This window comes from Neomonachus schauinslandi, chromosome 10 (genome assembly GCF_002201575.2).
Source record: "Neomonachus schauinslandi chromosome 10, ASM220157v2, whole genome shotgun sequence".
In the NCBI taxonomy this organism is placed as follows: Eukaryota; Metazoa; Chordata; class Mammalia; order Carnivora; family Phocidae; genus Neomonachus; species Neomonachus schauinslandi.
This window is the reverse complement of record NC_058412.1, coordinates 52,683,544-52,695,491: the sequence shown is the minus strand read 5'-3', so window position 1 is coordinate 52,695,491 and position 11,948 is coordinate 52,683,544. Positions and strand designations below refer to the sequence as shown.

Genomic DNA, 11,948 nt, shown 5'->3' with positions numbered 1-11,948 from the left:
CAAGAGCCAAGTGCTGGTCTCCTAGCTCCTGGTCTCCACCCCGCTGGCCACTCAGGGCTAACCAGCAGTGAAATCGCTGCCCAGTGGACAGAGGAACTGGGACTCGGTCGTGCTCGGAGTGGATTACGGTCCCACCAACATCCCAGCACCACTGGCTTTGGCGGAGGCAGCAGTAAGGTTGGCATGGCCCCTGAGCCAAACGTGGCTCAGCCGAGGGGGCAGGCTTTTGCCCTGCTTCCCAAGAGGACGTTCCAGGAAGGAGTCAGATGATCTGAGTTATGGAAACCAAATGGCCCTCCTTTGTTTAGAGAGAGAGAGAGAGAGAGAGAGAAAGAAAAAAAAAGTCACTCATTTTTGTGGTAAAGTGAAAACAGGCTCCAAACCAAACACTCCCTCTCAGAGCAGAAAATGCCAGCTCCCCAGAGCGGGCCCACAGCCCCAGAGGCTGATAAACCGATGGAAGGCGGAGTCAGACCTGAGTTACAGCCCCCCGGAAGCGTCCTCAGTCCTCCCGGTGAGGTTTTCCTCTGCTTCGCTCCAGAAATATTTGGTCTCTCAGGCAGGAAAGGAAAATGAAGGCAAGGCAAAGAGAAATGTCTAAGTGACCCAGGCCAGTCTTGTCCTCTCACTCCTTTCCAGTTGGAATGGAGGGCGGGGAAGAGCTTTGCAGAGAAGGCCCTGGAAGGTGCGTGGGCATTAACAGCCACCTGGGCATGCCGGGCCCTGAGTCTCCTGTGTCACTGCAGTGCACCGTCTCTGACTTGGGTGCCCACCTCTACGTGGCCAGCACTTCCCACAGAGTGCAGCCAAGAGTCCCGGGGCCTCCTGTGGCCACTCTGTGGCTGCCCCGTGGCTCCGTGGGCTGGCTCCGTGGGCTGGCTCCATGGGCAGGCATCTGCACTCCCAGGTATTGCTAGCGCATGTGCTGCAGGATAAGCCACGGCCAAGAAAAAATAAATAACAGTTTCTAGTCAGCCATGCCTATCCCGCGTTCGGTTTATTCTCTAACACAAACCTGTCCTGGAATGGAGAGGCTCTTGGCAAGGGAGGAAAAATGGAGAATTCAGTTCCAGTCCTGGCTTTGCCTCTCACTTGCTGTGCAACCATGGGTCGTTGTCGCCTCTCTGAGCCTCCATTTTGCATCTGGAAAATGAGCCCAATGTCCTTGCCTTGCCTCGGTTCACACGGTCGTTGTAGAAGGAGGTAAAGCATGGCAACAGCCAGACTGCCTGGGTGTGGATCCAAGCTCCCCTGTGTAACATGGGGCAAGTTTCTTCACCTCTCTATGTCTGTGCCTCACCTTTCAAATGAAGGGAATAATATCCCTCCCTGGTAGCATTGCTAGCAGGTTAAATTCGGTGATGTGGCTTATGCAAGGCGCATGGAGAGCGCCGACCCACAGCATGGCCTGCATTAGTCTTGCTGGCATGATCATCACCAGAGGCTGGGAAGTATCTTGAAAATAAAAATGCTCAGTTCAGGCATTGTGTGATCTGCCAATGTCATCATAAGCTTCCTAGTTTCATTCAACACACTTCCACTGTTCCAGCAATGTTCCATGATCTGTGAAGGTTAATTCTACATATGAGGAGGGACCTCCAATACTTGTTGTTTTTAGGAAAAATCCCCAAAGCCCCACCATGGCCTACAAGGCCTTGGTCATCTGGTCCTGCTGCCTTTTCTAGCCTCATTTTGAGCCACTGTCTCACTCAAATTCACCAGCCTTATTGACCTTCCTTTAGCTCTCAAAGGCTCTGGGCTCCTTCCTGCCCCAGGATCTTTGCAGAGCCGCCTGTCCCACTCCGTGTCCTCTTCGCCTGACCACAGGTCTCAGCTTATATCGCCTTTCCTCAGGGAAGCATTTCCTGACCTTCCTTCTCTTTCTTTCTTTGCGCTCACCACGATTATAGTTAAATAGTAACTTGTGTCATCTCCAGCATGTCAGCTCCTTGAGCAAGGTGCTTTCATCTGTTTTGTTCATTGCAAGGCCTAGCACAATGCCTGACATATAGAAGACATTCGAAAGAATATATTTTTTAATAAAAATGAAAGTGCTTAATAACTGTCTCCCCTGCGGCTCCTACAAAACCCATGAAATCAGAAACCATGTTTCTGTTCTCCAAGCCTGTGTCTCCAGTTCATAGAAGGCCTTTAATAAATATTTGTTGAATGAATGAATGAATGATCAGTGAATGACTTGGAATAACCTCCCTAACTGTTCACCACTTGCAGATCTCCCTAGACATCAGAGAAGACTGTAATGGACCATTCTCTTCCTCCTCCTTCCATGGAGACACCATGCTTAGCACTCAGACATGTCCTCTAACCCTCACCCCAGGTGGCTCTGGTGCTTCAATCCAGGCAGAGGGCGCCAGCCTTCCTAGTCCCCACTCAAGCAAGTGTTTAGTGTCAGCCACAGTCCAATGTCATTAGAGACATCCGTTTTGTAACAAATGCTGATAGCACAATACCATCCTTCAATTATACACGTATTCCTTTCTTCTAGGGCAGGCATTTTATTCACAGCTTGGTTAAAGGGATTCATATTATTCATCGTCATATCCCCCGCAGGTCCTACCACAATGTTTGGTACAGAGCATGCACCCTTAAATGTTGCATCATGAAGGCATGAATACTATATACTGACTACAGTTAGTAACTTCTCAGCCCCAGAACCTGGGACACAATGAAGTTTTTAAGGAGCTTGAGATGAAAGCTTTCTTTTTTTCACCCATAGAGTAAGAGCAAGAACTTCCCACCTCTAGAGTCCCCCCATTCGCCTCCATCTTTCACAGCTATATCTGCCGAAACTCCCAAAATCATCCCTTCAAGTTTTTTTTCCCAAAAACCTCTAAAGTTCTTTTCACAGCTAATAGGCCTGTGTCCAAATTCCTACGTTCTCACGCAAAGAATTTAGACCAAATTTCTTCCTATACTGATCTTTTCAAATCCTACTTACCTCCAACCCTAGAATATATCTTTTGTTTGCTCTGCCTTTGCTCATGCCATTCCTCCCACCAGGAATGCCTCTTCCCAATCTCTCTGCCAAAGCACATCTCAAGTTTTGTGTTCCCTGTCACCTTACCACGTCACCCACCTGAAGAGAGCTCTCTGTCTTCTGAAGCTAAATAATATTTTGGCTTAGCTACTTCTTGTATGTGTCAGAAAGCTTTTTCTTCTTTAAAAAATTGGGATATAATTGACAAAAAGCATTATATTAGTTTCAGATGTACAGCCTAGTGATTCAATATTTGTATAGAAGACGAAATGATCACCACAATAAATCTAGTTAACATCCATCACCATACATAATTACAAATTCTTTTCTTGTGATGAGAACTTTTAAGATTTACTCTCTTAGCAACTTTCAAACATGCAATACAGTATTATGACCTATAGTCACCACGCTGTACATGACATGCTCATGACTTACTTGATAACTGGAAGTTTGTACCTTTTGACCACCTTCACCCATTTCACCCATCCCCCACCCCCTGGCAACCACCAATCTGTTCTCTGTTATCTATGAGTTCATTTTTTTTCTTTTTTAGATTCCACATATAAGTGAGATCATAAGATATTTATCTTTCTCTGTCTGACTTATTTCACTTAGCACAGTGTCCTTTAGGTCCATCCATGTTGTCACAAATGGCAAGACTTACTAACTTATGACTGAATAATCTATGTTGTATATATATATATATATATATACATATGCCACATTTTTTTATCCACTCATCCGCTTAGGTTGCTCACTCCATGTCTTGGCTATTATAAATAATGCTGTGTCAACAAACTTTCTCCATGAATGTGGCTTCTCTCTCAAACTAGACTCAGACCTGAAGTTCCCTGGGGACCAGTCTGATATCTTCTGGATTCCCCTCAGTTATGCCTGGTCAATGGTAAGGGCTCAGTCTCTATTTGTTCACTGATTGACTCAGTTGGATGTATGAGGTCAAGGACTAGTATTCTAGCAAGAGAACCTTAAAGTTCATTCACTCGAGTGGATTTTATGGCTCAAGACCAGTGTCTATTTCAGAGTTACTGTTTTTCTCATGTCTCCCAGGATTTGGTGGATGGTCTCTAGGAGTCACTGAACATGAAATTGTAAAGTTGCTTCACTCTTCTTAATCCGGTGACTTTCTTTTTACAGATGAGAAGCCCTTCACTGTGGAAGACACTTACTTGCTGTGTCCAGCACCTATCTTAAAAGAAGTTGGCATGTAAGTTTCCACCGGTAACTGAACCTCACAGCCAGGGAGGAGAGAGGAGGTAGAGGGGACAAAGGGAGAAGAAAGAGTCTTTCTTCGTTGTTGTCACGCAGCCTTGTCTAGACCTCTCCAGGTAACGATGATGGTGCCAGTGCTTCGGGTGAGCAAGGCACCAGGACAGATGTCTTATAAAGAGTACCTCCCTTTATCCTCCCAAGCTCCCAAAGAGCCAGATGCTCACGTCATCCCAGTTTTACAGATGTGGAATCTATGGCTGAGAGAATTTAAATAGCTTGCCCAAGGTCACACTGCCGTAGTGGAAGGGTCTAGTTTCCAACAAAGGTATGTCTCACGTAATCACAGCTACCTTTCTAGTGCTGACACTTCCCAAAACCCTCCCAACACACATTATCTCGCCCTGTCGTAATTGCTCTGCTGAATGATTATCTCCTCCTTAGACCATAAGGAAACACAGAAAGGAAGTTCAGAGGGGTTAAGAAGAGTGGGTTCAAGACCCCGGATTCAGACTTCTGGGCCAAGCTCAGTGCTCCTTCCTCTGTGCCCCTGCAGGGCATCGGATATCTGCTGGGTGTTCGTCAGAGAACACAAACTCCCTTCTCCGTAAACATGGTTGTAACAGGCTGAAGAGAGAATGGTGGCTTTGAGGAAAAAATACTAAACATGTCCATCTAACTTCTGCTTTCAATCATTTGTTCTAACTGTAAAGCCTCCAAGTCCGGTTGCCTAACACTGACCTTCAAGTCCACTGATTCCACAAACTAACCCTGTGTCCATACTGCCAAAGACAAGCAAAGCAGAAGCTCAGGTTTCAGTGAGTCTCACAGAGATGGAAGGAGGGTAGAAGGTCAGTCATCCACTGCTGTACCTCCGTGAGCTTGTCGGGACGGTAGCAAACCCCCTCATCAGAATCAGTCACAGAGAGCCCCGGTAACCACAACAGAACATTAGGTTTACAGTTTGACAAGTTTATGCCCACAGACTCAAGCCACGTTTTGGGAAAACTTCTTTCTACAACAATGTGACCGGTAAATTAAATGGTAGCAGGCTTTGCTGGTTCAATGCAATTCGCTACCACGTAAGACGATCTGAACGCAATACCTTGACACACCAGCCAAGGGTATCCCGACATCTTTCTAGAATGTTAGAGCGTGTGGGTGGGCCCTAGAAGCCATCCTCCACATTTTACAAAAGAGACCCCCTCAGGCCCCCAGGGGAAGAGACCACGGTCCCCGGGACAGTTAGGAGCAGAGCCTGCAGGGGACTTAAGCATCCGGCTTATGGCCCCTTGCTCCTTGCGCACCATGCTGAGTGTCTCTGCTTTCCTTGTCATTGCAGGAAAGCCGCGCTTCAGGTCAGCATGAACGATGGCCTCTCTTTCATCTCCAGTTCTGTCATCATCACCACCACACGCTGTGTAAGTCGTCGCCTTCCCTTTCCTGAAGGCTCTATTTGTCATTCTCATTTGCCTGGAAGTTTCTGGTTCTGCATTCTGTTCACTGAGCTTTGATCCCAGCCCCGCAGGGCCAGCTGTAGGCTGGATTGGGGGCATGCAGGACCCCCAGAGGGTATCGGGAAGGCCTGTGCTGGGTTTCTCCAACTGGTCCACTTCTGTGACCAAGGGTGAGACCTGGACGCACCGGCGTGTCCAGATGCTAAGACAGGGCCAGAGTCTGGGCAGTAGTGGGGGGGATGTCCGGACGGATTGGGTCTAGGAGGAAGAGTGCAGAAAGAAATTGGACGGCACACCCAGAAAGCACAACTTAGGGAGCCTTTCCCTAAACAGAAGCAGGCAATAGGGCAGTAACTAAAGGGCGATGTGGAATATAAGGAGAGTCTCATTTAGAATGGGAGAAATTGCAGCTTGTTTATGTGATTGTGGAAATAATCTAGGAGAAAAGGGAAAATTGGTGAAGCAGGGTGGGGGCAGGGGGTGCTATGCCACAGGCATTGTAAGGCAGGAGTGGATTGTCTTCCACCAGCAGCTCAGACACCACCTCTCGGGGTCCTTAATGGCAGGTGGTTTTTATTTCTGGTTACACATAAAACCACCTGAACAACTTTTTAAAAAAATGGCGAGGTCCAGGCCTCGTGCCAGACCAACTGAAGCAGAGCTGGGAGTGGGGGTTCCAAGGCCTCCTGGGGAGGTTCTCAGGTGGCGGGCCTTCGGCCAGTGTAGCTGCTCTCTCCTGCTGGCAGGATCTCAGAGCCCAGCCCATCAGAGGGCTGCCAGGGCTTAGGGGCTCTTCTGCAGAGTCAGCCCCTAACATGAGCAGTTCCAAAGTAACCTTTGTCTGAATAGTCAGGAGTTCTAGCCAGATGCACTTTTTTCCACTGGATCATTCTAAAGGCTAATGTGTTTGACCTAATGGTCAGCTTGGGCAGATACTATGGTCACGTCCTGCCTGGGCTTTGGAGGACATGTCATTAGAACCCTTCGGTAATGGGGGCTTGTCTCCCTAACACTGTCTCAGATGGACAAGAGATAGCAGGCATGCCCTGAAGTCAGACAAGATCAAAATGGGGGATGGGAGGGATGGGGTGGCTGGGTGATAGACATTGGGGAGGGTGTGTGCTATGGTGAGCGCCGTGGATTGTTTAAGACTGATGAATCACAGACCTGTACCTCTGAAACAAATAATACATTATATGTTAAAAAAAAGAAGATAGTAGGAAGGGAAAAATGAAGGGGCGGAATCGGAGGGGGAGACGAACCATGAGAGACTATGGACTCTGAGAAACAAACTGAGGGTTCTAGAGGGGAGGGGGGTGGGAGAATGGGTTAGCCTGGTGATGGGTATTAAAGAGGGCACGTTCTGCATGGAGCACTGGGTGTTATGCACAAACAATGAATCATGGAACACTACATCTAAAACTAATGTTGTGATGTATGGTGATTAACATAACATAATAAAATAAAAAAAGAGTCATCTCATAAATAAGCAGGAGGTCCGGCCTCATGTTGGACAATTTTCCCTCTTAACTTGCCCCCTGTGCCCCACCCACACACACACACACACACACACATTTCCATCCTGTGGTAGGAGCAAATCAGTTTTCTTGAAAGCAGGGTAAGCCAGTGCAATGAGTATAGATGACAGAAAAGTTTTACTTGACCAAAGTAAGGAAGTAGGGTTGTCACAGAGAAGTGTCACCACTGAAAAAGGTCCATGTCTCAGGCACCCCTCAGTGGAACATCAAATCCGGAGACCAAATATGAAAACCTTTTGGAGAAACGGTGAAATTTCTTTAAGTGGACCCCGCCTGATTCTTTTAGAAATTGACCCTTCTGAAACTTGCCAACCTGCAGGAAATGATTAAAATACCCCAAACATAACAATTCCATTCCAGATTCCTCCCTGCTTTTGAGTGATCCAGCAGTTTGGGCCTGTATTTCTCATTATGTCTGACCGTACCACAGAGAAACAGCCATGCCCTTGAGGCCACAAGGGCATGGGGAGGAGGAAGAGAAATGTCTCAGGAAGTTTTGCAAACTTGTGGTATGGCAGCTACAAGACTAGGACTATGGCTTAAGTCCTGGGCCCATAAGCTAAGAAAAAAGGGTGTCCTTACTATTGTACTGTGGAATAAAAAGAGTTCAGAGCTAAGTCCCCTCTATCTTTCCAACTCATTCTTATATCTCCCTTACCTGAGTGCCCGTCACTAAGTTTTCTGCTCACTTGACCCTTGACAAACACCACCTCATTACATCTTCTGTGTTATTGCCCTCTTCACTTGAGAATGCCACATGTCTACAACAAAATTATGAACACCCTAAGATTTGAGATCTAGGACCATTCATTCATTTATTCAGCAAATATCCATTGATCATGTATAATGTGCCAGGCACTGTCCTGGGTCCCTGGAATACATCAGAGAACACTACAGACAAAGCTCTCTGTCTAGTGGAGAAGGGCAGAGGGAGAGAAAGCAGACAAGAAACAAGAAACATAACAAATGAGTTACACACTATGTCAAAAGGTAATATATGCTACAGAAAAAATAGAGCCAAGTAAGACGACTTGGTACTACTTGAGTGAGGGTAATATAAACAGAGATGCGTTTGAGGAGACATTTTTGAAGCTGACTGTGAGGCTACTGGGGGAAGAACATACCAACCAGAGGGCCCCAGGGCTTAGACCTCAAAACCAGAAACACTCAGTGTGATCCAGAAGAGCAGGAAAGCTGGTGGTCTGTCGATGGAAGAGATCCAGGGAGGCGAGCGGGAGATGGTGAGGTCATGGGGATGGAGAGTGGAGGGTCTTGTGAGAACTTTGGCTTTTGCACAGAGGAGCAACATGAGCTGACTTGGATTTGAAAGATCACTCTGGCTGCTGGAACAGCCCGTGGGAAGACAGGGATGGAAGGACTGTGACTGGTTAGGAGGGTTATGGCAATATTTCAGGCAAAAGATGATGCTGGCTTGACTCAGCAGGGAGCAATGGAGATGAGAAAAGCAGTCAGAGTTGGATATACCATGAAGGCAAAGCTGATGGATTTCCTGAAGCATTGGATGTAGGGCTTGAGAAGAGAGGCGTCCAGCATAGTCCCATGGGCTTCAGCCTAAGTACCTGAAAGAATGGAGTTGCCCTCAATGGACAGGGGGAAGAGTGAAGGAGAAGATTTGGGGTGGAGGGGGAAAATCAGGAGGTCAGTTTTGTGGTCAACTAGTTGTGTGGCCTTGACCAACGTGTTTAGCCCCTTTGTGCATCAATTTCCTAATCTGTAAAATTAGAATAATAATACTTTATCTCTCTTTGCTGCATTGTGAATATTAAACGGAATGATAGATGGTAAGTGCTTGGTAGAAGGTCTGGTAGGGAGTAAGTGCTTAATAAATGTTAGCTGCTATCATAGTAGAAGCTTAGTCAAAATTACTGAACTAACTGGAAATTGTTTCCAGAGAGTTGGTTCCCACTTCAGAGGCCTGTTACAATAAAAGGAGTCTCCTGAGATAAGATGGATCCTTAGGGGTCCATGTCTGTCACTCAGCCAAGCACAGGTGATTGAAAGGAGGCAGACGAGATGGTCAAAATCATCTAGGGGGAAAAAATGGGTCTATAGTCAAACAGAAAATCCCAATCCCCAATAGGACCCTCCACAGAAGCTCAAATTTAAAAGACTGAAGCCATCACAGGTGGAATGTGTGGCCATTCAGGATATGAAGTAAGGTCTTGGACTTGCGTTTGTTTCTTCGGCAGCTGGTTTGGAGGACAAGGTTTTTAGATCAGAAGTGATCCCCTGGGTCTGAGTAAAGGGTTTAGTCTTGTCGATGCCAGTCACAGCCTGCCCCGTCCATCACCTGGAACCAAAAATAATTTTAAAATATGTAGTTGAGACTTTTCTTTCCTCGCTTTATTTGGTGCCCATTTGGACAACCATGCCATAGTTTTCAAGATCCACAATGAATAACTATTGTCCCTGCCAGGAGCAGAAATTCCATGAAGTTTTACAGGAAAGAGTTTTTTCCATCCAAGAGCTAAAAGATTCCTATACAAATGGTAAACTTTGTGGAGCTCCAGGACTCCCGGACTCTAGAAAATGGTCAAACATCCAAAGTCCTTTCACCAGCATATGTAAATACATCCCATCTTTAGAGTCTCAACTGGCCTGCGTCCCTCTACTTCCCCAGCCTCTAGCCACAGCGGGGAACATCACGACTCTGGTGCTGCCCTAGGGGAAATACTTAAAAGAAGTTTGTCTTTTTGAAAGCAAAGCAAGCAGATGTTAGCACCTTAAAGAATTTTTCATGAAAGATGGTCTTCTTTTACATAAATCCCTTCAAATTTTATAATTTCCCAACCAAAGTGTATAAAAATCAGAGAATCTCTCAGCAAGTATTTCTTGAAGTCCTACTGTGTCATCACTGTTCCCTTTACATTTTACGAAGTTGTTACCCGTAAGGAGCGTAAAATCCACTTGGAGAAAGAGCTCAACAAACATATAAAGGACTGTGTAAATAAAGAACGAGATGGTGGGAGCCAGGTGTAAATGCTGTAGGATTTCAGAATGGGGAGGAAGGAGCAAATTCAGGAAGAGACATGAGGGCTTCACGGAGGAGACAACCCAAATGGTGATTTGAAAAATGATAATTTCAGGTGAAGAGGCAGGAAGAGGCTGTCGGCTAAAGAGAACCAACCTGAGGAAGGACTAGATATGCCTGAGAGCACAGTTAATTCATGGTCCCTCCCGGAAACCATAACTTTTTTTTTTCTTTTCCTCTCATTTTGTTTCAGTTTCTGGTACCTTCTTAATTTGGGGCCATTTCTCAGGTTGGCAACTACTCTCTGAGGAGTAGTTGCCCTCGATCAGCCTGTATGTAACAATGAGGCCCAGCTGATACCCTTTCCTATTAATTATGATCAGGATTTGATTGATATTGGTTTCCAGTGTATTAGAGAATCACCATCTTTGAAAAAAGGAAAGAGACCTGAAGTTTGACATAAGGTTCTAAACTCAACACTGAATCCGTGGAGAACCTGTCTTTCCCCCTACTGCTTTATATGAAAAGCAGCCGGGCTACAAGTGGCAGCAAGGTTGAGCAAATTGGAGAGGACCCATGTCAAGTCACTGTTCGAAGAAATTATTTTTGAATAAAAATTAAAATGCAACAAACTCAGCCCTGAGGCATCAAAACTGGAACAACGGCTTTATAATTGTAGCACAACGGAGGAATTAAGAATACAGAACATGAAGTCGAAGTCCTAATTTCAGATCTTAACCCTTCCACTTTGTAGGGTGTTCGTTGGCACATTTACCTGAGCCCGTCTCTGGGCCTGTCTTGCATGGTTGTTGCAAAGATTAAAGGCAAAGTATATTAGGGTACCTGGTGGGCTGTCCAAGAATGACAGCTGCTTACCAGTTTATTGACATTCTCTTTCCTTGCCAATAGAAGTCCAATGGCCTGTCTCATGAAAAGATTTGCTGCTCGGGACGCCTGGGTGGCTCACTAGGTTAAACGTCTGCCTTCGGGTCAGGTCATGATCCCAGGGTCCTGGGATCGAGCCCCGCGTGGGGCTCCCTGCTCAGTGGAGAGCCTGCTTCTCCCTCCCTCTGACGCTCCCCCCTGCTTGTGTTCTCTCTCTAACAAATAAATAAAATCTTAAAAAAAAAAAATTGCTGCTCATGCCCTGTAGAATATAAACAGGCAATGTTTCCCTGATTAAGAGTTATGATTCCTTTTGAGTCCATGATAAGCTTGTATTTTAGGAAGAGGCTGGGGAAAATTGTGAAGATGTTGCCTGCAGGATAACGAGGGGAAACACCAGTAAATTAGATCTGGTAGAAAGTCAAATAGGATTAGGCTGCAGTTTCTTCACTATTTTTGAAAAAAAGAATTTCTCAGTAAATGAACCAAGGAAACAGGAACATTAGGGGAATACTTAGCCTATTTCAAAGAATGAATTAAAACAAGTATTTACTAAAGTTTTTGCATTGTTACCACATAAACATTCCTATTATTATTATTAAAATGGTCTATCATGCCGAGACTGTCTGGAGGCATTTGATCAGAGGAGGTACCATTCCGTGCAGAAGAGAAATGCAACTTCAGGAAGGGAGTTCACAACAGACTGGATCTTCCAGCGTCCCCTGAAGTAGCTACAACTCGCCATGGTTTGGGAGTATGGGGATTGAACCTGCTGTTATGGGGATGAACGTGGTGTTATTTCCCAAGGATTTTTTTTAACCATTTCATCCTTCAGATTTTCATGAATTCAG

The 11,948-nt window shown here is 45.8% G+C and overlaps 1 protein-coding gene across 1 annotated transcript in view; it reads left to right on the top strand.

Moving 5' to 3' along the window:
- Positions 1-11,948, top strand: part of ANTXR1 (ANTXR cell adhesion molecule 1) — a 219,499-nt gene that overhangs the window by 99,269 nt on the left and 108,282 nt on the right. Inside the window, exons 11-12 of the mRNA XM_021699264.1 lie at positions 4,154-4,223; positions 5,568-5,646. Of these exons, the coding sequence (XP_021554939.1) occupies positions 4,154-4,223; positions 5,568-5,646 (149 nt within the window). The remainder of the gene's footprint in view (positions 1-4,153; positions 4,224-5,567; positions 5,647-11,948) is intronic.